General features: G+C 43.0%; 1 protein-coding gene across 6 annotated transcripts in view; it reads left to right on the top strand.

Moving 5' to 3' along the window:
- The window catches only part of TMEM132D (transmembrane protein 132D), an 865,119-nt gene that overhangs the window by 78,561 nt on the left and 759,560 nt on the right, over positions 1–26,998 (top strand). Inside the window, exon 3 of one of the 6 annotated variants that reach the window (XM_017867540.1) lies at positions 11,851–12,000. The exons of the other annotated variants lie outside the window; for them this stretch is intronic. Within the exon in view, the coding sequence (XP_017723029.1) occupies positions 11,851–12,000 (150 nt within the window). The remainder of the gene's footprint in view (positions 1–11,850; positions 12,001–26,998) is intronic. 6 annotated transcript variants of the gene reach the window in all.

The following is a 26,998-nucleotide window of genomic DNA, read 5'->3' as shown; positions in this document are numbered from 1 at the left end:
CAAGGGCAGGACCATGTGGAGATATTGGAATCATGGGGGTGGTTTCCCACATGCTGTTCTCGTGATGGTGAGTTCTCACAAGATCTGATGGTTTTATAAGGGACTTCCCCCTTGGCTCGGCACTCATTCTCTCTCCTGCCGCCCTGTGAGGAGGTGCCTTCCACCATGATTGTAGGTTTCCTGAGGCCTCCCCAGCCGTGTGGAACTGTGAGTCAATTAAACCTCATTATAAGTTACCCAGTTTTGGGTATTTCTTCATAGCAGCTTGAGAATGGACTGATACACAAACCATATCAACAACTCGGGATGCTGAGTCTCTGACAAGCTTCCACAGTAGGGGACACTTTAGGTGTTGTCAGAGCTCAGTGCTGAAGAAGTTAAGTGCCTCCTGTGTGACTCCCTGGGGAGGGACTCTTAGGAGCTTGAGCCTGACTTGCCCTGACTTCCACTGTGTACCCTTGTCCTTTGCTGATTTTGTGGTCTGACCCTCTGTTATAATAAGTCCCAGCTGTTTGTGCAACCATACGCTGAGTCCTGTGAGGCCTCCAGTGAGACAGCCAACCTGAGGGTGGTCTTCAGGACCCCAGCATGTCTCTCAGCTCCTCTAGCCACTGAGCCCTTCTCCCCTCCAACCCTGCTGCGTGCCCCATCCTCAGAGATGGTGCCCCTAGTCACCCTCTCCATGGCTGACTCTTCCACTACTGTCCTCTGTCCTGTCTCTTGGTTTTGTTTTTGTCTTTGATCCTCCAGCATGTGTCTCAGATTCTCTCTCTGATGTATTTATTTCCTGTCACCCCCTACTGAATTTGCTCCATGAGTACAAAGATCACGTCTGTCTTTTGCACTGTTATATCCTCAGCACCTAGCATGGTGCCCAGCATACAGTAGGAGATGAAAAAATATTTCTTCAACAAAGGAAACCTGTGGTCTTGGCCATTTAACAGCAGCACTCCTGCCCCCCAACTTCCAAAGACCAGCAGGCTTCACCATTCCCTAAATCCCAGGGGTGGTCCAGTGATCAGTATCACATATCCTGGAAACTGGCAAGAAATGCAAGTTCTTGTCCTTCTCCCCCAGCCCACAGACTGGCAGAGTCACGGGCTGCATTTTAATAAGATCCCAGGTGATGCACCTGTGTGTTGAAGGGCGCGTGGCACTGTCCAAATGGGCTGTGTGCGTTCTGCTGCACGTTTTTGTTGGCATTTTTGCCCCTGCCTGAAAGGCTGTTCCAGTGTTTCCATATTTCTTCAGATTGAATGGGTTTTTGAGGCCTGCCTGCAGTCCAGCTTTCCCTGTGGGAAATCCTTATGTGACTTCCTTTCTAGGCAACCGATGTGCAGACCTTGAAATTATGGGCTGGCAGACTGACTTCTGGTGCCTTCAGAGTAGTTCCATTGGCCTGTTTTCTGAGGATGAAGATTCGATCTGACAGCTTTGCCACCTGTTAAAATTCAAAACCCCTAGAAGGCCAACCTTTTGGAGTCCTTTAGTCATTCTCCAGCTGCGGGGAGCATCTGACATGTGTGTTTCGGAGAACACCAACACCGTGGAATTCTCCAGGAAATTAAGTTCTCTGTGCCCAAAGATGCTTGACAATGCAAACTCACAATACACACACACCTTTTGTGTTAAATAATCTAAGTCTTGCAGTGAGAAAATCTGTCTTAATTTCTCGAACTCACTATTTCCTCAACATTTTTGATCATGGAATGTTTTCACTCTGGAACACAGAAAATCAGAATTGGAATCAGAGAATGTTGCTTTACAGTGGCTGATTTCAGATCCATTGTTAGAACGGGTTTAGATAGGAGAAAGGAGGAGGGAGAAGAGAATGAAGAGAGGTGGTTGAGAAGCAGGCCAGAGAGGCTGAAATATAATCTTTGCTACTTGTCAGACTTACCAGCACTTGGTTTGAGCCTTTCTTGCGTCCCTTAGGAATTTTTAATTAAAATCTGGGGCAGCCAGATGTGTTGGTGCACACTTGCAGTCTCAGCTACTTGGGAGGCCAAGGCAGGAGGATGGCTTGAGCCCAGGAGTTTGAGGCCAGCCTGGGCAACGTAACAAAATCCTATCTCTAAAAACAAATAATAAAATAAAATTTGAGGAACAGTTTGTTCAGTTTTGCCTTTTCCTCTAGCTTTTGCATGCATACAAATCATTTCTTTATACCTGAAATATGAGCTCCTTCATGATGGAACCATTCATCCCATATGTTTTCAGTTGATGCTTCCAAAAGGCTGCCGAGAGTATCAGGCATAAAAACATAAGTCAATATATTTTTAATTAAATGGGTTTCTGGTATACCTCCGATTAAGAACACTCCACTAAATAAGCCTGTGGCTGCATCTGTGCTTGAGATATTTATAATGTATGGTTAAATGCTCCAGAGGGGTGCCCACGCTGAGTGTGCCTCAGAAAACCTGGCTTGTGCCGTAGCCCTGCCAGACCCAAGTAACCACGTAGATTCTCTGTGTCTCTGTTACTTTACCTGCAAAAGAGCACTGATGGTCCCCATTGTCACACACAGTGGCTGGGACCTGCAAATGGGATAATGGGTGGAGGGGGGCCTTGTAAAAACACCGAGTGGGTGGAAAGCATCATCTTGCCAACAAGTGGTGCCTGAATTCCTAAGGGAGGTCTTTGAAAGGACTCAGGGTGCTTGAGGGACTTGTCTCTGCCATGGCCAAGGTTGCAGAGATGGAGAACTTCCCTGTGGAAGGTAAGGAGCTTGCTTTAGCTTCAGACAAAAAAGAGTGCCAGGTGAGAGGAGCCAGGGGAGGAGGAGGTGCTGGGCTTTTCATGGAGGAAGGCCTGAGAGAAACCTCAGCTGCCATGAACAAACTTCTTGAGAGGCATGTCCATGGTGCGCGTACAGTCTTGGAATTCTGTCCCCTGCTCCGGCCTCAGCCCCAGGACATGGCGTCTCCCGCTCATGGGTACTTTGGGTAGTGGCAGCACTTTTCTTTCTGGTTGAATCCGGTGAAAGACCTGCCTAGAATAGGAGGAAAACATGTTTATTATTATTTTTTTTTTAGTTTTCTCGATTGCGTGATTTTTTCACATTACCTTACAGAGGTCACAAAGCTGATTCTGCTGTCCTAAATTTTTTTTTTTTATTATACTTTAATTTCTAGGGTACATGTGCATAACGTGCAGGTTTGTTACATATGTATACTTGTGCCATGTTGGTGTGCTGCACCCATCAACTCGTCAGCACCCAGCAATTTGCCATTTATATCAGGTATAACTCCCAATGCAATCCCTCCCTCCTCCCCCCTCCCCATGATAGGCCCCAGTGTGTGATGTTCCCCTTCCCGAGTCCAAGTGATCTCATTGTTCAGTTCCCACCTATGAGTGAGAACATGCGGTGTTTGGTTTTCTGTTCTTGTGATAGTTTGCTAAGAATGATGGTTTCCAGCTGCATCCATGTCCCTACAAAGGATGCAAACTCATCCTTTTTTATGGCTGCATAGTATTCCATGGTGTATATGTGCCACATTTTCTTAATCCAGTCTGTCACTGATGGACATTTGGGTTGATTCCAAGTCTTTGCTATTGTGAATAGTGCCGCAATAAACATACGTGTGCATGTGTCTTTATAGCAGCATGATTTATAATCCTTTGGGTATATACCCAGTAGTGGGATGGCTGGGTCATATGGTACATCTAGTACCTTGAGGAATAGATCCTTGAGGAATCGGCCAGGCGCGGTGGCTCAAGCCTGTAATCCCAGCACTTTGGGAGGCTGAGGCGGGTGGATCACGAGGTCAGGAGATCGAGACCATCCTGGCTAACATGGTGAAACCCCATCTCTACTAAAAATACAAAAAACTAGCCAGGCGTGGTGGCGGGCGCCTGTAGTCCCAGCTACTCGGAGGCTGAGGCAGGAGAATGGCGTAAACCCAGGAGGCGGAGCTTGCAGTGAGCTGAGATCGCACCACTGCACTCCAGCCCAGGCCACAGAGCGAGACTCCGTCTCAAAAAAAAAAAAGAAAACATGTTTAAATAATACTGATGATTATGTTAATAATAGTAGCAGGCCTAGTGCTGGTACTAGGAATAATAACACGAACAGCAGCACTGGCAGCAACTAACACTTAGCACTAACTATATGCCAGGCACTGCAGAGCATGCCACATGTACCATTAGCGATGAGGGTTAATTTGATCCCCATTTCATAAAAGGAGGAAATGATGCATGAAGAGGCAAAAGTGTGACTCAGGGTCAGGGTCCACAGACTCCAGAGTCTGCACAGTGAATACTGTCTACACAAGCAAGTTTTGTGCTGAATGCCGCAGGAAGAACTTGGGGTGTGTTATGTGTGTACCTCCATCCCTGGTGGAACTGGGGGCTTGCTTGCACTGAGATCTCAAGAGACAGCGACTCCCCAACCTAGCAGCTAAAGTAACTCGTATATGGTATTATGATATTTTAGCATGTTTTATTTACCCAATTACTATAAATATCACAATTGATGGGGAAACTAGATGCCAGTTCTCCTTTCTAGCTCCTTTTGATACTCTCATGAATCCATTCATCAAATGCTATGATCAAAGTGCAGTGCTTGGCACTGTGGGGTGGGTGTGAGAAGGGATGAATAAATGTCATTATCTTTATGGAATTTCCACTCTGAGAGTGTGTTATCGTGTGGGGCAGCGTGAACCTATGTTTTCATTCCTTTTCTAGGCTTTCTCCAGCAAGACAGCAGTTGTGAGCATTTAGCAGAGGAGGAAAAGAGAGATGGGCATTTTTTTCTTTCTTTTTTTTTGAGACAGAGTCTCGCTCTGTCACCCAGGCTGGAGTACAGTGGTGTAATCCTAGCTCACTGCAGCCTCGACCTCCTGGGTTCAAGCAATTCTCCTACCTCAGCCTCCTGAGTAGCTGGGGCTACAGGTGCAGGCCACCATGCCCAGCTAATTTTTGTATGTTTTGTAGAGACAGGGTCTTGCTATGTTGCCCAGGCTGATCTCGAACTCCTGGAATCAAGTGATCCACCCACCTCGGCCTTCCAAAGTGCTGGGATTATAGGTGTGAGCTACTGCGCCCGGCACGTTCTGCTTTAAGTGTCACTAATTCAACCGCAGTCTGTCTGTGCAGGTACATACGCCCACTTATGTGGCTGTTAAATGAAAGGCAACCTGCTGTCTTGAAAGAAAGTATATACATACACACACCTCCTACACCACACACACACATACACATACAGACCCCACACACATACACATACACACATACACCTCACCACATACATGCATACACCCGAACCACATACACACAGATGCACACACATGTACACATATATACACACACCACATACCACACACACATCCCAAACCACATACACACAGATACACACACATAGACACACCCCCCCCACACCACACACATACACACTTACAACCACACACACACCCGACACACACACACCACACACATACACCTTACACCACAAACAACCCCAAACCACATTCACACAGATGCACAAACATAGACACACACATCACACATACACCGCACACTACACACACATATACACACATACACCTCACACCACACATACACACCCCAAACCACATACACACAGATATACATACATAGAAACACATACACCCCACACCACACACACCCGACACACATACACACACACACCTCACACCACACACATACCCCACACCACATACAGATACACATAGACAAGACACACCACACACACATATACTGCACACATATACACACATACACCTCACACCACACACACACACCCCAAACCACATACAGCTACATACACATAGGCGCACACACACATACACCTCACACCACACACACACCCCAAACTACATACAGAGATACACACACACACGTACACATACGTACATACTCACACACCCCATACCACACACATGCACACACATGCCTCACACAACACACACACGTACCCCAAACCACATACACACAGATACACAAACATAGACCCCCCGTACACACACCACACACACACCCCTAAACCACAGACACACACACATAGACACACACACCCCACAACACACACAGATATCTTACACCACACACATACACCCCAAGCCACATATACACAGATACACACACATACACACACTACACACATACACACACATCCCACCACATCCCCCCAACACACCCCATATTACAGACACACCCATTACACAGATGCACACCCCACATTACACAGATGCACACCCCACATTACACACACACACACACACACACACAATCTTATCTTTATGATGTGACTCTTTCCATTGTCCCAGCTTGCTAAAATGTGGCTTTGGGTTCTCAGACTGAAAATGGAAGGAGTGAGATCTGAGGTTTTACCAAGAGTTCCTGGAGAAGTGGGGACAGAGAGCAGTTGGTGCCCCAGAGTCAGACTTTGTTTCTCCATGCTCTCCATTACAGAGACTAAATTTGTGAACTTCTTGTTATGGCTTCTGATTCTGTGTGTTCACGGTGAAGGCTGACTAGCAGAACTCTGGGGACCTGGTCAAGTGCTCAGTTCGTTGGTCCTTGCAGAAAGAGGTCATCTGCACAGCTACGGAAAATCCCACTGTGTCTGACGCTGAGCAGGTCTTCAGTAAATGCACACTAAGTGCATGGATGCTTGAATATGTTGAGGTGCAGTCGGGATTGGACTGCCAGGAACTTTGACTGCAGCCATTGCATATTTAGGAGAAACTCATTAACTTATCATTGCTCCAATTTCACGCATTATACCAGCTTTCACCATTCTTTTGCAGTCGTAAACAATTTTTCATAGAACCCATTTCTATTCTTATAAATGCCAGCCAGTTATTAAACTGACTCCTGTCTAATTAGCCAAGTGCTATTCTTGATAAAATTAGATGACTATAATAAGAGCTGACTCATTATTTGAATAGGAAAATATGGTATCTATTTATGTTCCCGTTTGTGATTAAATTCCAGAATTCTTGTCTTTGATGAAACTATCTCGGTATTTTAGAAATATTCATTCACGCATGAGAACATCATCTGCATTCGTTTTAGCAAATGCTGTCATCAAAGTCTTCATATCAGTGAAGAAACATAAGCTATGGACTAAATGGTGTCAGGATGAATTCACGATGAGTCCGTGACACACGTCTTAGAAATGAACTTTTCCCTAAGACTCAGGGGGACTTGTGATTACAAAATAGATCTTTCTTCCATTTCGTCTCATAATTATGGTTTTCAACATTTGTGTCTTTCGTTTATGGGCTCAAAGATGGAAATTGCTGCTCTTTCATTTTGACTTTTCTGTCTGTGTGTGTTTTATTTTACTTTTTTTATTTGACTTTTCTGTCTGTGTGTGTCTTCCTGTTATGAATACTTAGTCTTTCTGTGATATAAGCTGGATAGGCAGTTGTGTAGGCCTTTTGCAATAAATAGGCCCAGAGTTTTTCAGAAGCAGGCGTTGGTGATCTCACATACGGAGGAAGTCACCCAGCTGTTCTGTCTGAAGTGGAGCTCATGTTTCTCCCGGTTCCACTTCACCAGAATTTATTGTGTATAAATGACAGATATTTTAACACAGTGTAATAAATGATAATCAGAAGATGTTGAAGTTTTTATACAAATATTTTATACAAATATTTGCATTCTGACTGACATCATTTTCTGCATTCTCAAAAAAGATGAACATGGTCCTAGCAAATATATTTTTGAAGTGTTGAAGTGGAACTAGGGTTTTTTTTTTACACCCCTGACTCCAGTTGCCTGCATGGCAGGTTTTATTGTTTGGATTAAATGACAGGCAAGTGCACACCGTGAGCAGAACAGCTGTCCTGCAGGTAAACTGGGTCACCAGCGTGTTCCACACAACATGGGCAAGGAAGGGTAGAAAAACGAAACGCAACAAAATGCCATCTATCATTTGACTTGCGGTTACCAAGTAGAGGTTTCCTGGACTATCTGGATTTAGATGAAGAGCTAAGCCTTCCTTAACTTACACTGAATTCATATGAGTATTCGATCATGGCATTTGTCCATATTTCCAAAGGCAAATAGCTTCCATTTCTAGTTATTAAAAAATACAAAGTAATTGTAGAAAATTCAAACAATGCAGACAAGCCAAAAGCAGAAAATAAATAATACTTGAAATATCATCACTTGGAGAAAATAAAACTAACTTTTGTAATTGGGGGAGCATTCAGACAGCAACACAGATCCCCCACACACATAAGCACATCCTGTAATAAAGAAAATTAAGTCCTTGACATCTGTTGCATATGCATGTAATTGAAAAGATGTGCTTGCAATGGTCTGATTTAAAATGTCGGCGAGATGGTATTCTAGAAACGCGATCGGACCCTTGCAGGACGGGGGTGGCACCTGGAATGGTTAGACAGTCACCCCCCAGAATAGCTGTACGCTTGGGTTGGGTTGTGATTTCTGCACACATGTGCAATTCTATGTAGCAGTACCGCTGTGAGAAGTGGCAGGGAATTACTTATTTCTTGTGTTGCTTAATGAGTCTCCCAAGCAATGCCTGGGAGAGTCACATGTACACTGTTTTGAAACCTGCTATTTTCACTCAACAATACATTCTGGATTTTTTTCTGTGGCTTGTTTTTTTGTGGTAGAACTAGGAGCTAAATTACTCTCTTAATAGCTGCATATGAATCCATCACATGTATATACTAACCTTGACTTAGCAAACGCCTGTAGGTTAATTACTTAGCACAATTAAAATCCTTGAATACATCTTAAAATATTGTTACCAACAAATATTCATTAAGCATCTAATATGTTTCAGGAAAAGGCTCCAATCTCAGGGAGCTCTTAAGCTCATGAGGGAGCTTGATGACAGATTTACAAACAGATAAAAAAGTAATTACAAATGGAAGGGAATGAGGATATAATTTGATTAAGAATGTGGCATGTGGGGGCTTATGCTAGGCTTGTCTGGAACAGCCCCTGTGAAGGCAACATTTAAGCTGAACCATGAAGGATAAGAAGGTAGCAATTAATTGAATAGCAGGAGAAACGCATCTTAGATGTTGAGAACTGAGCCACAGTCCTGGGAGGAGGAAAAGCTTGGTGGGTTAGACCTAAAAGGAGCTCAGAGTGGTTAGAGCTCAGTTAGAAGAGAGGTTGGTTGCTCAAAGGAAGGCTTGGAAGCCTAGCTGAGTTCAATACATCCTCATAGGACCCCTACACCAAAAACTTTAGATGTGTTTTACTTAGTTTTTTTTTTTTTGAGACGGAGTTTGGCTCTTGTTGCCCGGGCTGGAGTGCAGTGGCGCGATCTTGGCTCACTGCAACCTCTGCCTCCTGGGTTCAAGCCTCAGCTTCCCAAGTAGCTGGGATTACAGGTGCTCGCCATCACGACCAGCTAAATTGTTTATAGTAGGGACAGATTTTTTCCATGTTGGTCAGGCTGGTCTCAAACTCCCAACCTCAGGTGGCCTGCCTGCCTTGGCCTCCCAAAGTGCTGGGATTACAGGCATGAGCCACCACACCTGGCCTTAGTTTTTTTTTTTTTAATTGAGGTGAAATATGCATAATTAACTTACCATCTTTACTATTTTTAGGTGTACAGTTCAGTGGTGATACCAGTTAGATTCTTTTTTCCCCTTAATTTCTCACCCCTTCCTGGCCTCTGGTCATTGCCAATCCAGTCTACGCTCTAGCTCCATGAGAGCCACTCTTTTAGCTCCCACGTATGAGTGAGAGCATGCAGTGTTTGTATGTCTGTGGTTGGCTTATTTCGCTTAACATAGGGACCAGTTCCGTCCATGTTGCTACAAATGATGGAATTCCATTCTTTTTTATGGCTGCATAATATTCTGTTTTTTATATCTATCTATCTATCTATCTATCTATCTATCTATCTATCTATCTATCTATCTATCTATCTGTCTATGATGAGGGCAGCGTAGACTAGGGTGGCCGCTGTGGATTTAGACACAATTGAACAGATTCCAGAGATATTTAGCAGGTGAAAATGATAAGATTTGCAGATATATATATATATATATCACATTTTCTGTACCCATCCATCCATCAGTGGGCACTTCAGTTGATTCCATGTTTCGCCTATTGTGAGTAGGCTGCAGTGAATGTGGGAGGGCAGATTTGCCAGAGTGGCTGGACTCACTACTTTACATTCCCACCAACAGTGTATCAGGTTTCTCTTTCTTCACATCCTCACCGGCATCCATTACTGCCTGCCTTTTATTTTATTTGCAGGAATACCTTAGATTTTATTCACAGGAAAATGGGAAGCCAATGAATGGTGCTCAGCAGGGAAACTGGATGGTCTTATTTATGTTTGTTTCAGGTTCTCACTGACAGTTGTGAAGTGTGCATTTGGCAGAGGTCGGGGGTATGTGAGGAAACCAGTGACACATTTTAGCAACAGTCCACTGTGAGATGAGGACAGCATGGACTAGGGTGACCACTGTGGATTTAGACACAACTGGACAGATTCCAGAGATATTTAGCAGGTGAAATTGATAAGATTTACAGATGGATTGATTGAGAAAGTGGGAGAAACGAAGAAATCAAGAACGACTCAACTATTTCTGCTTTGAGCAGATGTTGCTATGAGGGTGCCCTGTGCTGAGATGGAAAGAAGTGGAAGATGTAGGAGTAGGGAGAAATGCATACGATTTTTGTGGACATTTCAGAAACTTGTGTGATTCCAAATGGGTATGTCTCCTAGGCATTACATTTACAAATCTGGGGTTTAGCAGGATTGTCAGGCTTGGGGACATACATTTGAGAGGTGACAACTTGTAGATGGCTTTAAGAGTGAAAGAACGGAAGAACTGTCTTAGGGAGACAGTATGGAGAGGTTAAGGGGGGCCACATCTTGGTTGGATCACAAACGATGGCCCAGGAAAAGAGATTGGCAAGCGGTGATCTGTGGAGTCAAAGAAAAGCCAAGAATTTGTGGCATTATGGATTTCAGGAGAGAAGCATGTATCAATACAACGAAAAGAAGCAATGGTGTCAAATGCTGTTTAGTGGTCAAGAGAAGACAGACACTGTCCGTTTGGTTGGGAGACACAGGTGAATAGTTTTAACTATGTGGTGCAGACAGAGCCAGACTGGAAAGTTTTGAAGACTAATGAGGAAACGGGGACAGCTTCTGCAGACGATTCTTAGAGAAGTTTGCCAAAGAGGAAGATCGAACCATGGCAGAGTGTTAAAGGGAAAATGCATTTTTTTAAAGGTTGCATAACACTAGAAGATGACTGCATTAGGTTTTTAGATGCCAACAAGATAACCCATCCTGGCAAATTTCAGCAAATGAATGGTTTCAAACGTGATGTTACACATGGTGTCAGTGATAGCACAGTCTTTTTTGGTGAAAACACCACTGTCAGAGACACACAGAGAGAGGTCAGTAAAGGTGGAAGAGAAAGAGATAAATAGAAGAGGGAGAAAGGTTGGGACTGGAGTTGATGGTGATGACACATTATGGGGATGTATGCGTTTGGTTTGTAGGGTTGCATAATGGTGCATTCTCAGAATGTAACTGTGGAAGTAAAGGTGTCTTAGTTTTCTATTGTCGTGTAACAAATCACCACCAAATTAGCAGCTTGGAACAGCTGGTGCTTGTTAGCTCCAGTTCTGTAGAGCAGGCGTCCAAGTGGGCTCAGCTGGGCTCAGCATCTCACCAGGTTGAAATCTCTGTATCAGGCGGGTGGGTTCTGAGATGTAGGCGCTGGAGGAGACCTGGCTTCCAGGCTCACTCAGGCTGCGGAAGAATCCAGTGTCTTGGAGTTGGGGGACTGAGGTCCCAGTGCTCTGGCTGGCCATCAGCCGGCATGGCTTTCTGCTCCTAAAAGTCCCCTCCATCTTCAAATACAGCATGCTGCGCCCTGCTCCCCATATCGGTCTGGCATCTTCCTCTGGCTCATGTGACAGCATCGGGTTCACAGGATAAACCTGGAGGATCACCCTATTTTCAGGTCAGCTCATCGGTAACTTTCTTCATATTTGTGAAGTCTGGCTTGCCAGGTAAGGTCACACACTCACAGAGGTGGGGTCTTTGTATGCACAGGCCCTGGGATTTGGGCAGGAGCCTTCTTGGAGTCCCAATTCTGCATTCCCAAATGATAAAGATTGGGGGAAGGAACTGAGAGCCATGAGTTGGATAGTCCTCTTGCTTGAGGTCCCTGAGAATGTGGTCCTGGAGCATCTGGATGACTGGAAGCCAGGACTTCAAGCGTTGGGCAGTGAGGGATGGAGGGAGGGGCCTGAGGCAGGAGCCGGATGAAGCCTGCTGGGTGTGAACGTCCAAGGAGGAAGAACGAGGAAGGAGGCAGGGCCGAGCCCACCCCACCTCATCCCTGACACTCACTAAGTGTCAGGCATACAGATTGCCTTAGGAGAGAATGGATATCTTTACAATATTGTACATTTTTACATAAATCCAGGCCATTTTCCCCAAACATTTTGTGTTCTTCAGTGAGGCCTAAACATTTTCTTAAAAAGATATGACAAATTTCTTGTTAACTCTGTTCATTGGTATTATATTTTTATTGAGTATTAAAATGGAATCTTTCTGTCCTTGCATTTATAACTGCTTATGATTTTAGATAAACACATTCTTGCTTTTATTTTAGTTGTGTTGATGCCCTTGTTGAATGATCTTATTGGCCATAACTTTTCTGTTACTTTGAATTTTCTAGACACGCAATACCATCAGTGCCCAATATCAATGGATTAATTTGCTCTTGACAAATATCTATTTCTTGTATTTTGCTTGGGGCTTAATTTTTAGTTAGGAATAATTTTGATTTTCCTCAACTGGATTTTTAGGACATTGCTCAAGACTATGTTTTTTTTTTTCTTCAACCTATTAATGTGTCAAAAGATAAAGTAATACTTGTTTGAATGTTTTGTTATTCCTAGAATGATACCACTCAGTCAAGATACTGCTGAAACTTATTTAGATTTTTAGAAAATTTTATTTCTTTTGCACATCTTTGCATTGGTATTTTGGGGGCTGCTCTTCTTTCTGTATGGTAAGGTGCAGGTTAGAGAGAGAGAGTATGTGTATGTGTGTATGTATATATTTTTCTGGAATATGTGAATTTATTCATGTGGAGAACCACTAGGGCCTCATTTCCCATCCTCATTACCTTGTTTTTGGTAAATGTTACACACACATACTTCCAAAAACAATGTAGCCGTCACTCATTTACTGACCATCCAAAATGAATAAATGTTAACATTTTGTGATTTTTTTCTTTAGATTTTTTTAAAATAAGGAAAAACTTTTCAGACTTGTCAGTGGAGTAGCTTGCATTTTAAAAAATATATGGACAATCATTTTATCTGAAAATAGTGATTTTTTATCTTCCAAATTCATATGTTGCTCATTTATTTTTTATTGGTTTCTTGTCTTCGCTACAACCTCCAATGCTGAGTGCTGGCGTTGGAGATATTCTGTTTTTGTTCCTAATAAAAATGCTAGTGATATGGCACTGCCAACTTAATGTTTGTGTGTTGCTGTGGGGTTTTGGTAGATTACGCTGGGAAAATTGCTTCTCCCTTTGGCTAGCTGGAGGTTTCCCTTTCTCCTCCTACTAATTATACATGCTTTTCCATAGTGAGGGCTCCTTGATAGCTTTTTACAATTTGTTAGACATTTACTTTCCATTTTAGTCATGTGTTTTCCGGAGTGCATTTTTGTATTCTACAGTTTCCTAGAAATATTTCTTTCCTCCAGATTTTCAAATTTATTAACACAGGGTTTTTTTTTGTATGATAAGTCCTGAAATTTTCAGAGCATCTGTGTTTATTTACCCTCACTCATTGCTAATTTTCATCATATATATTTTCTGCTCATATTTCCTAGATTGGGCTAACTGGAGGCTTATTTTTTATTATTAGACTTTTTAAATAACTCTTTTAAAAAAACAAATATATACATCAGCTTCCATTTTCCTCAGAATTTCAAATTCACTTACAAATGAGCTAGAGTAAGGTCAGAAAATTCACAAAAACAAAGGACTTGATCATGTTAATGATGTGTTCACTTAGAAGCGAAATCTTCGAGGAAAACTGCCCCACTTCTTCATGCAGGAAGTGGCGGGAGGTTACCTTCCAGCCCAGACAGTCCTCTCAGAAACCCCTCACGCACTGACTCTCCCAGCTGGCACCTCGGGGTGTCCATCCCGGCGCCCATGTTCCTTTCCCTTGGAGTGATTTATCCCCAACCTGCATTCCAGTTTCGGTTTCCAACTGGACCCAGGGTTTGCTTGGAGCGTTCATAATTTTTTTTTTTTTTTTAATGGCGTCTCGCTCTGTTGCCCAGGCTGGAGTGCAGTGGTGTGATCTCGGCTCACTGCAACCTCTGCCTCCCGGGTTCAAGCGATTCTTCTCCCTCAGCCTCCGAATAGCTGGGACTACAAGGCGCCCGCCATCACACCTGGCTTATTTTTGTCTTTTTAATAGAGATGGGGTTTCATCACATTGGCCAGGCTGGTCTGGAACTCCTGACCTCAGGTGATCCACCCACCTCAGCCTCCCAGAGTGCTGGGATTACAGGCGTGAGCCACTGTGCCCGGCCACATTCATAAACTTCAAGTGGTTGGCTTATTGCTGTTATTTCCTTCTTCTTTTAAATTAACTTATTACCACATGGCAGTCCAAAAATCTATTCTATCCTAGTTTTACTTGAGGGAATTACTGATGTTTCTTGTGGTCAGTTTTCTAAATGTTTTGGACACTGAAAACATATTCTCTAATATCTTTGTCGTCTTCATTAAAAAAAAAGGGATTCACTCAACTTTATTGCTTATTTTATTCCTGTTCTCTATGGCTTCCTTCCTTCCCACCTTTGTTCATTCTGTTCTTCCTCTCCACGACCTATCAGAGCTGAAAGGAGTTTGTTAAATATCTGGACTTTTTCTCGGTTTCTTGGTTTCAGGTTTGAAAATACTCGGAACTTCTCTTGTGTTCTGGCCAATCTCTCCTTTTCCCATTCTTATCAGCTGTTGCTTTATACATTTCAGTGCTCTTCAAGGAAATCCTGACGAGGTGATATTCCCTGTATCTTCGTCATACACTTTATCCTTCACATTCATAATGTGACTTTCTTGGTCTTGTTTCTTTTGATCTGGAATTTAACTTTTTCTCATATTACTGTTGCAACCCCTGCTTCCAGAATATCCCTGTACCCATCTTTATTTTTATTCTCTCCCAGTTTCACATAGAGTTTGTTTTTCTTTTAATATGTGATTCTGACAATGTGGAGTCCCCAATTTTATTCTGCATCTAGATTCTCGATCTAATAGTATTGACTTCTGCTATTCTCATGACTTAAATAAAGGCTAGGGCTCATTCGTTAGAGACGGTGAGAGAGAGTGGTGTTGATGTGTGTGATTAAGCTGTGCTCCACGATATTTATGTAATTTAAATTTCTTTTATCATGAACAATAATGTTTCGCATGCACCTAGTTCCTTTCAGCTTAGAATCTAAATCACCGTTTCCTAAATCGAGTTCTATATTTTGTAATGACATGGTATTAAATAAGAAGACAACCCTACTCTGAGTTTTGCTAGCAAAAATAATTACATTTCTTATGGTTTTTTCATGCAAATGCCCAAGACTTGCTGCTACTTTGGAGCTCATTGTTCAGTCTTCACCAGCACCCTTAGGTAAACGTCCTCCTGTGATGCTCAATACCAAGCCAGGACGCTATCTCAGCACAGATTGCTTTAAGAGGAGTAATAGTGGAGTAATGGAGGGTGGCTGGACGTGAATGGCTGTTAGGTTGTTTATCACCTGCAGGTGGGACCTCAACCCAATGGGCTATTTCCATCTAGATTGGCCGAACCTAATCAGAATTGCTCCAGCCTGCCCGACTTTCGCACCTGAATTGCTTACAGGTAGAAGACAAGGAGAATCGGAAGACAGATGTTAGCAATCAATGCATTGTCTCTTAACTTTGCAAAAATACACATACTAAATTAAGCATCAGCAAGTGCCAAATATAAGCAGTTCGTACATGAGCATCGTGAGAGAGAAGAACTACAACGTGTGGCCTGTGGATAAGGAACGTCCTAGTTTTATTTTAGTAAAGGAGTCTGGAGACTCGGGCCGTGGTGGGGATTGGGATGGTGATGTCTGCCCACCTGTTAACTTTAGTGGAGACTGAGGAGCATTGTGGCCTCTTTGGTGGCTGCCACCTGGGGGAGACATTGATGGCCAGAATCACAAACTCAAACCTGTCATGGCCAGGCAGGCGACAGAATGCAGGTGCAGATGGAGGCCAGAAGCAAGACACTGGGGAGAATGTGGGTGGGCTCCGCTCCCTGGGGACAGGCTTGTCCTGGCTACAGGGGTAGCTGCTCCAGGGTCCTTGCTAATTACAGTCACAACTGAATGGACTTCCATTGTGGTCACGTTGTCCCATCCTGTGTGCTCAAGGGAATTCAGAAAATCTGCATGTTCATGTAAAATCCTCTCCCATTTTTTTTTTCATTTGGTAATTACTTTATTCGTGTATTCATGTATTCATTCATTCATTCATTCATTCATTCATTCAGACAGGGTCTTGCTCTGTTGCCCAGGCTGAAGTGCACTGATGCAGTCTTGGCTCACTACAACCCCCATCTCCCAGGCTCGAATGATCTTCCTGCCTCAGCCTCCCAAGTAGCTGGGACTACAGGTGCGTGCCACCAGGCCTGGCTATTTTTATTTATTTATTTATTTTTGTATTGGGATCTCACTATATTGCCCAGGCTGGTCTCAAACTCCTGGGCTCAAGCAATGTGCCCCACTGTGGCCTCCCAAAGCGCTGGGATCTCAGGCCTGATCCACTGCACCTGGCCTGGTAATTACTTTAAACAGGCAAATAAAAACCTGCTGGTTTCAAGCCAAAGCATGTTCTAGTGATCCTGCAGTGATGTTTGGGAGCAAAGGCACTTGGGGGGAGGGGCGTTTCATTTACTGAGTCCTACAGCCTCTAGAAGGGGTAGCCACCTATTATAGCATTCTATGGCCTCCACCGTTTCCATTTTGTAATACTAATAGAGACATAATTACATATTCTGCATCTGGGTTTATAACTGCACAGCTCCCTGGAGAGGAGCCAGGGCTCTCATCTCTAGAGCACCTGAGTCTAGCCCAGGACCTGGCATATCATAGACTCAATATATAGCCCCTGCCCCACTTTTTTTTCTTCTTTGCTGCTTTAACCCTTGATTTTCTTCATCCTTTTGACACTCTCTGCCCCCACTCCCTTAAGCTAGGAGCTCAGGACTTGAAGTTTTGGTTCTGAATATACCCTGTTCTCTATGCATTTCCTCTTCCCCTTTAAAAACTCAGATCATAGCAAGATTTGTCCCCTACTTAAATCCATATCCTTTCTGGGGAAATTCCTATCCAGCCACAGATTAAATTATATGACAAGAGACTCTCTTGTTAGGAGAAATTCAGACATGGCAGGGGAGACATGCTGGGGCTGGATGCTAGGTCACCTAGAAGACTTTTTGAGGATTCGATGATCAAGGACATTTTCAACTCTAAAGCTCGTATAATGAGTATATGCAAGTGCCTGAGGCAGCATGTCCTGTGACCCAAGTATTTTTGTGCCACCGTCTCAGGATGGGATGAGTTTTGGCAGAAAGATGACAGACTCCTAGGGAGAGCCTCCTAAAAAGAAGACAGCCTGTGCCCCAGGCTGCAGAGCTGTCTAACACGTGAGATCTTCAGAGGACAAGCCCCAGTCCTTCTGTGCCCAACCCTTGTCCGTGGGGGAAGAGTCTCCCTCTGCCCTTCAACGGGGTCCTACCAGTTTTCCTGCTACTCCCCAGTACCAAAGCCTGTAGATTCTTTTGCATCAGGGAGGGAAAACACAGGTACTAACGAGGACCAGGCAGATCATGAGAACAAGTGAAGTGAGCAAGTGTGAGAGACCGACCGGCGACCTGGGTGACCCATGGCAGCTGACACAAAACACCATCTGTGCCTCACTGTGGGCCACGTGCTCTGCAGAGAGGAGGAAAATCCGCAGCTCCAGATGATGGCTGACCTCTGAATCTGAGCCCAGAACTTTCTCCATCCAACAGAAGTTTGACATCTATATATATGGAGATATATATATGTGTGTGTGTGTGTGTGTGTGTGTGTGTGTATTTTTTTTTAGACGGAGTCTCGCTCTTGTCGACCAGGCTGGAGTGCAGTGGCACAATCTCAGCTCACTGCAACCTCCACCTTCCAGGTTCAAGCGATTCTCCTGCCTCAGCCTCCTGAGTAGTTGGGATTACAGGCACCTGCCACCACACCCAGCTAATTTTTGTATTTTTAGTAGAGACAGGGTTTCACCGTGTTGGACAGGATAGTTTCCATCTCCTGACCTCATGATCCACCCGCCTCAGCCTCCCAGAGTGCTGGGATTACAGGCGTGAGCCACCGCGCCCGGCCAACATCCATATTTTTATGTGAACTCTTCCAGTCGTTAAGAGTTTGTGACTAATTGCAAAAATGTTTGAAATCTTGTATAGACTAAGCGAAAACAGTTGGTACATTGGATTTGGCCTTCAGATTGTCAACCTGCAACTTCTGCTCAAGCCAGAAACTAGGAATTCTGGAACAAGCCCTCTTTGGAAAGCCAGAACCCTGACTTCCTTCTCAGTCTCGTCTCCCTCCACCCTGTCTCTCTTCTGCACATTCATTCCCTTCCAAGGATGCTCGCCCAGGTAGGGCAACATGGGCAGGAAGACCCAGGGAGCTCACCGTGGATCCTTATCTTTCATCTCCTAATGGGCACAGTGCATGTGCCCATTAGATTAGCGTGTGGTAGAGGACAATGATCCTGTACCATTGAACTTCTTAATTTTTTTTGCTTTAATTTAGCTGATTTCATATAGTGAAATTTATAAAAATTAAAGAAATGTAGAATATGTTTCTACTCCATCAGCTTAGCTCTTCTAATTATTTTACAGACTTGAAAAGCAGTTAACCTACTTGGGTCTTGCAGAGTGTTTATAAACACACATCTATTTAACCCTTTCCATGTCTTTTGCTAAACTATTGAGAAAGACCTTTAAAAAATCTCACTTTGTTTTTCTTTAAAGGATTGTGTTAGGCCATTTTCGCATTGCTGTAAAGAAGTGCCTGAGACTGGATAATTTATAAAGAAAAGAGGTTTAATTGGTTCATGGTTCTGTAGGCTGTACAGGAAGCATGGTGCTGGCATCTGCTCAGCTTCTGGTGGGATCTCAGGGAGCTATAGTCATGGCAGGAGGGGACTGGGAAGCCAGTACCTCAGATGGCAAGAGTACGATCGAGAGAGAGGAGGAGGGTGCCACACGCTTTCAAACAACCAGATCTCTCAGGAAATCATTCACTATTTTGAGGATGGCACCAAGAGGATGGTAGTAACCATTCATGAGAAATCCATCCCCATGATCCAGTCCCCTCCCACCAGTTCCCACCTCCAACACTGGGATTACAATTCAACATGAGATTTAGAGGGCACAACGATACGAAGGATGCGTCGTCCACTGGTATGCCCGAAATCTCCTATCTCCAGCTTCATTTACACACTGAGTGTTCACTGGATACTCTTAGCAATCTAGGTGTGCAGCCCAGAATTCAGAAGCTGTTGGCAAAGCTTGGATGAAGCCCCCAGGCACAGTGGTTTCCACCTGGGTTGGGGAACAACACGGAGGAAGACTGGATCTCCATAACTCAGAACCATGTGTGACGAGTGCATCCAACACACATAGGGTCTCTCATGTGAGTCACAGCCGGGACTTTCAGAACTTTACCTGCCTCCCGACCCGGAGCCCCTCCATGAGCACCACTCTGGGTCTGAGTCGGCTGTGTAACGAAGCATCCTGCAGGTGGATGCACGCAGTGACCCCTGTGGGAAGGCTGAGCCTGGCAGGTCCCTGCAAACTGTGTGCTCTGGGTGTTCCTGTGCAGGGAATGTGAACATTACATGGCATACGTTGTATTGTTTGCAACTAAGACTCCATGCTTCAAGGAAAGGCTGCTATACAATGGAATGAGGGAAATTATTCCAAAGGGCAGCAAATTCACACAAAACAGGTAACTGAAAACATTTAGCTGTGGGTAGCCCTCCAGGGAGAGACGCAAGTGGAAGACCCTGAAAATAAAGAGAGGACGGCAAGGCAGTGTCCTCAGAAGCCATTGCCACCCTCCTGCGACGCCTGGGCTGGGGAGAAATTCTACTCACCTTTGAAGAAAGAGAAACAGAAATAGAACTTTGAAATATGAAGTGATTTGGTCACATGAAAGATGAAGAACATAGTGTGGAGAGGAGGCACAGTTTGGAAAGAAAGTGTCCCTGTAGAAAACAGGTCGGTGCGGAAAGATGCCTGGCTAACATTTGAGACAGGCCTTCTAAAGCAAGAGATCGTTGTTGAGATGAGGTAGTGGAATAAGATGAAGGCAAGATTAAAAGAGCTGGATTTATTTATTTATTATTTTATTATACTTTAAGTTCTGGGGTACATGTGCAGAACATGCAGGTTGGTTACATAGGTATCCACAATCCATGGTGGTTTGCTGCACCCATCAACCCGCCATCTACATTAGGTATTTCTCCTAATGCTACCCCTCCCCTTACTCCCCACCCTCCAACAGACCCCGGTGTGTGATGTTCCCCTCCCTATGTCCATGTGTTCTCATTGTTCAAATCCCCCTTATGAATGAGAACATGCAGTGTTTTGGTTTCTGTTCCTGTGTTAGTTTGCTGAGAATGATGGTTTCCGGCTTCGTCCATGTCCCTGCAAAGGACATAAACTCTTTCTTTTTTGTGGCTGTACAGTATTCCATGGATTAATTAATACGTACAACAAACCTGTGTGACAGGAGTTTTCCTGTGTAACAAACCTTCACATGTACCCCTGAACCTAAATGTTTAAAAATACATAAATTAAGAAAAAAGAGTGAGATTAGATTACAAAGGTATTTATAGAAATGAAAACAACAGAAGCAGTAAATGTTATCCATAGGTTAACTTTTTTTAAAATAAAACAAAATTGGAACAAATGAGTAGGTGGGGAAGATTAAAACTGAATAAAAATATTGTTACATTCATCATCCTCCGCCAAAAAAGATTTAGCCCAAAGAGTTTTATATGATGTTTTCCTTTAATTTTAACATTCATTAATTTTTATTTATTTATTTATTTATTTAGAGACAGGGTCTCAGTATGTTGCCCTGGCTGGTCTCAAACTCCTGGGCTCAAGCAGTCCGCCCTCCTCAGCCTCCCAAAGTGCTGGAATTAGAGGCGTGAGCCACCGCACCTGGCCATGTTTAATTTTTAAAGGGATATTTATTTCCATTTGATGTAATTAGGAAGTAATAGAAATGGAACATGGGAGAAAAAGAAAAAACATTTTAATGAATTTTAGCAAGCCAACATAATCCAGGCACCGAAATCTGAAAATTATAGTAAGAAAAATTGTGAAGAAAGATCTCATTTATAAAAATCATTAAACTCATCCATAAAGCCTCCAATAAAATAATAAGTCAGGTGGGATAATATAACACATTCATGACACCAAATGGTGTTGACAAGCATGTAAGAACGATGTCATATTAAGAAACGTGTTACTAAAGGAGACCTCTAGATGTATGTCAACTACAATTCCGATAAAACCCGACATACGTTTTTGATGTAAAGAGATAAAAACTGTAAGATAGGAGTAGACTCACACTTTCCCCACATTACACACAGTGTCTGTCTCAGTCCAGCAGCCGGCGTTATATGTTATGGCAAAATATAAGTGACAACAAAATGCAGTAGGCCTGTTGGCCCCAGGATTTAGCAGGACGTTTATAGGTGAAGCCAGCAGCCTTGGCACCATGAGACACTGTTTTGTCAGAGTCCGTTGTAAGTCTGGTCAACATGAAATTTTAAAAATATTTATCAATTTCTGTAGATGACTGACTTTAAGGGATCCAGTGGAATCTGTCTGATTGTGTCATTCCCACCCAGGTGAGAAGATGCAGGTTTTGCTTGGGAAACGCTGCTTTTAGCCATCGCCAGGCCCAGTGCACACTGGGAGGGCTTCCGTGAGCCAGTGTCCCATAGCATTGGTGCTGAGGTTAAAAACACCCAAGACACTTCATTATAGTCAACGCAGTGATGCAAGAAAAGCATCATGACCAACTCCCGGAAGGGATGAAAGAAACTGTAATTCAAATGGAGTATCATGTTAAGTGGTTAACAATGTGTTTCACGTAAGGAGGTTTTCAGTATAAAGAACACTATGAAATAGTCAACTTCCTCAACATTAAAAAGTATTAAAGCAATACACATGTGGTTTCGAATATTCAGACAAACCTGTGTAGGCTGGTGCCAAAGGAGAAGCTGAAAACCATGTTCCCTCTGCCTGCTCGCTCGTGTGGCACACTTTTAGTATGATTTAAATTTCTCCCGGAAATGCATATAGTGTGTCTGCTTTTCTGTTTACATAGGAGGAAATCGTTACTTAGCAGTGATATGATTCTCTTTATGGGGAATTAAAAAAAAAAATCAAACATCTGCAGCAGAGCCACAATAATCATTTTCCCATTAACAACAAAAATTATTTTGCAAATAATGTGGATAAAAGATCTCATGCACAAATAGTAAAAATATAAATGATCCAGAAATAATGGAATACAACGCACAAAACTGAAGGAACTGACCAATAATACTAAAATCTATAAAACATAATGGGGAAAACAACACAAATTATGGAAGGCTCAATATCATACAATATCATTTTCTGGAATTAATCTATAATGCTACCTTTTTAATCAAAACAAAAGTGTTTTCTTTAAGGTTAACCTGACAACATGATTCTAAAGTTTATCTAGAAATAGAAATGAGTAAGTATAACCAGGCAAATGTTTCAAAGAAGAATGTTGTATACCTGCACTGTAAGATATTAAAACACACTAAAGGCTGGGCGTGGTGGCTCATGCCTGTAGTCCCAGCACTCTGGGAGGCCGAGGTGGGCTGATCACCTGAGGTCAGGAGTTTGAGACCAACCTGGCCAACATGGTAAAACCCTTTCTCAACCAAAAAAAAAAAAAAAAAAGCTGGGCATGGTGGCGCATGCCTGTGATCCCAGCTACTCCAGAGACTGAGGCAGGAGAGTTGCTTTAACCTGGGAGGTGGAGGTTGCTGTGAGCCAAGGTTGCACCACTGCACTCCAGCCTGGGTAACAGAGCAAGACTCTGTCTCAGAAAAAATAAAAAAAAAGAAAAAAACCCACACACTTTAAAAAAATAATAAAATACTGCAGTATAAACTCAAGAATAAGGATCTCCATGGAATAAGTTAAAAAATCCAGTATGTGTGTGTATGTATTTGTGTGTAAAATAACACCTTTTCAACATCTTGGTAGTTCTTAATACTTACAAACAAAAATTAAGTTCCTATGTGTCTAAAACACAATAGACAGAATTGAAAAGTAAGTTTCAGGTCTGTGATGTTTTTAGAACACCGACAATACGTAGTGTGGGCCAACTAGGTGCCGTTTTCAAGAGAAGTTTAAGACATGTTTTGGAGAAGGGTGAGAAGGGTACTCCTAAATTTCAGATACGTAGAAACTGGAAAATGGCACAAACATTTTAAAAGGCAGTTTGGCCATGCTGATTCGTGATTTAAAAGTATTCCTATCCTGGCTAGGTGTGATGGCCCACTCCTGTCATCCCAACACTTTGGGAGGCCAACGCGGGTGGATCACTTGAGCTCAGGAGTTCGAGACCAGCCTGGGCAAAACCTCATCTCTACAAAAATACAAAAATTAGGTGGGTGTGGTGGCACATGTCTGTAGTCCCAGCTACTTGTGAGGTTGAGGTGGTAGGAGGATCTCTTGAGCCGGGGAGGTTGAGGCTGCAATGAGCCATGGTCATGCCACTGCACTCCAGCCTGGGCGAGAGAGTGAGACCCTGTCTCAAAAAATAATAATAAAAATTTCTAACCTTTCGTTTCCCACCTCCAGCTGGAGAATTTATCTCATGGGGAAAAAACCCAGGAAGATATGCTAAGATCCAATTTCAAATATATTCTCTATGTTACTAGAGAATTCTTGAGGGCATAGGGAATTGTTCAAGATATACTATGAAGATCAGGCTGGGTGAGGTGGGTCACGCCTGTAATCCTGGCACTCTGGGAGGCTGAGGTGGGAAATCACTTTAGCCTAGGAGTTTGAAACCAGCTTGGAAAACACAGTGAGACCCTGTATATTTCTTTAAAAAAAAGAGAATAAAAAATATTAATTTAAAAATGATGTATTTAATGCACACATACACGTGTCTAGTCATCAGTGTGTATGTGTGTGCACATAATATTGTCTAATCTGTATCGTCCCAGAAAGAAAGATTGAGTAGAAGGAACACCAGTTTCCCTCCTGGTAGTAGGATGATGGGTGGCATTAGTTTTCTTCTTTTTATTCTGTGTTTTCCATACCTTCTAAATGGAAATTCGGTAAGTTATGGCCAGAAAAACATGCCAAATGTAAACTCTCACCAGCTCTTCCCTTTGATAATGTCTGTTCAATTTTTAGTCCTCACCTTAAACTTACTTCTTAAAGAACTTTTTTTGGAACCCCCCGCTCCAAGTTAGTCCTCTTACAAAACTCTCAAGGAAAGAACCACTTTCTTTTCTCAGCACATATCGGAGATATTATTTATGTATTTACTGGTGGATTGATGTATTTACTGCCTGACCATCAACGCCCCATTGTAGGAGGCACTGTGTCTCATTTGTTTCCCATGCTCAGCACAGCGCCTGGTGCCTCCCAGGTTTTCAGTAGATATGTACTGGACGATGAATGAGACAATCCATGGAATAAACACTCAATGATTATAAAAATAGCTAACATTGATTGAGTTACTCTCACATGCTTATTTAATATTTTCTGTCTCATTCCAGCAATAACCCTGTACATACACATTGATCCCATTTTACAGGTGAGAGAGTTAAGGCCCGCAGAGATGAAATAGCCTATTCAGGATGTTATCAGTGGTGAGAGGCGTGGTTGGTGTTAGACATGAACTGCAGAGCGGGGGCTTTTAATGACTATCCCCTACTGTCCCCAACGCAATAAGAAGGAAAGCAAGAGAGCAACCTATGCATGCTAAGCAGGGCTGGCCCTGGCAAGAGCATCATTGACATTGGGGTGTTCGGTCCCTCCCGGAATCAGTCATGGATCTCTCTTGCCTTTCACTCAGAGCAATTCAAACATTTGCTTTGGAATGTGAATGGCCCCCTGAGAAGTCAGTCCACTTATCCCCAAAGCTTTGCCCCCTCACATTGTTACTCTTGAGAAATAAAAGATGGATTCCTTTTCCTCTGTCAGGGACAGCATCAGCTGAGGAGGCTCCATAACTTCTTTTGGTCTTTGCCCTAATGTTTAGGAAATACAGGAGTGTGTGTGTTAAACAGCCTTCTGGAAAATAGATCTGTGGATTGTCTGAGTCTGCTGATGGCTGTTTGACTATTTGCTTTTCAAATTGATTTTTTGCAGCCAACATTCAAAGAGGATCATCAGTAGCTAACAAACTCAAAGCTGGGCTGAAATGGGGACATTCATTTAGTAACTGGATTTGGAAAAATCACAACCTTGGTTCTGGAAATGTGTGGAGAAGCACAGATTGGTGACTGTGGAGGTTAATTCTGTGTCTTCCTTCCAAGCAATAGGATATCTGTGATTGGAGGGGGAAGCGAATCTCAATTAAAATATCTTTCTTGCGTATTTTAAAGTGGTCAGAGTTCAAGACAATGACAGCTTTTTAAGCCATTTAAAATTTTTTCACCACCTCTGTTGCTTGACAGTGAGTCAGAATGAATAGCTGTATTATTCTCCACTGTTTTGCTTTAAAATCAATATTTATCTTAAAAAGATGAAACATTATGTAATTTGATGAGCTATATTTAATCTATCCCACAAAATTGTTAGAGGTCCATTTCTCTTTTGTTGTCAGACTGCAGGGATATTTCCATAGTTTTATTCCTACTTTTTTATTTTTGATCAATATATTTTCAGGCCATGCTTCCTGACACAACTCACATAAAAATGTAGGCTTTTGTGATTCTAATGAGATAGGACCTGCTGATTTCACTCTCTTGTCTGCCCTGCCTCTGACCAGGCACTCCTAATTTGATTGTGCCTTGCTGGGCAGTATTATGCAAGCTATTGAAATTAAATAAATGTATGCAATTGACATGAAACTTACAACACCTCCAGTGGAGAATGAAATAAAGATATGTCACTAGAATAGAGATATCAGAAATGAAATATTAAAGGTCTTCGTACTTTTGACTCTTTGACAATTGCTTTCAATTTCTTTCCATTGAAAACAAATGCAGCAATTTATAGATGCAGATAGCCTGAATATTGGTAGAGTTGTTAAAAGGCATTTTAAACAACATCTATTAAACATATTTCTGGTTTAGACACTGTGCTTGCTATGGAGGATACAAGATGTTTATTTGCAGAGAAAACAGACTTATGACTGATAGGGACAGGAGGCAGAGAAATTCTGAGCAGAGGAGGGTGGATCCCTGGTAAGGGCCCCACCCTCAAGCCAAAAAGCCTCATACTGTGGCCCAAAGTGAGAACATGCATTCCTGTTTTCCTGCTCAAATGTTACCTTTTCCAAAACTACCCTTGGCCTGCCCTGCCTCCCATACTGTGCCATAAAAACCCCAGGTTCCACCTGTAGGGAGCAGAGGAGAAGAGAAGCAGTTGGACATTAGAGAGAAGCAGCTTGAATTCAGAGGGACAGCTTGATGGTGTTGCTTTGGAGAGGAGTCATACTCCGGGGAAAGATTATATTCCCACTCCATACGCTTTTCAGCTCGCCCTCCGGCTGAGAGCCACTTTCATCGGCAATAAAACCCCCCACATTTACTATCTCCAATTTGTTCATGTGACCTCATTCCTCCTAGAGGCCAGACAAGAATTCAGGTGCAGGTGCAAAAGGCTGCCACGCTGACCCTTCACTGAGCTGTTAACACTTAAGCCA

Source organism: Rhinopithecus bieti, unplaced genomic scaffold (assembly GCF_001698545.2).
Source record: "Rhinopithecus bieti isolate Rb0 unplaced genomic scaffold, ASM169854v2 scaffold_3615, whole genome shotgun sequence".
NCBI classification, from domain to species: domain Eukaryota; kingdom Metazoa; phylum Chordata; class Mammalia; order Primates; family Cercopithecidae; genus Rhinopithecus; species Rhinopithecus bieti.
This window is presented reverse-complemented; position numbering and strand designations above follow the sequence as displayed.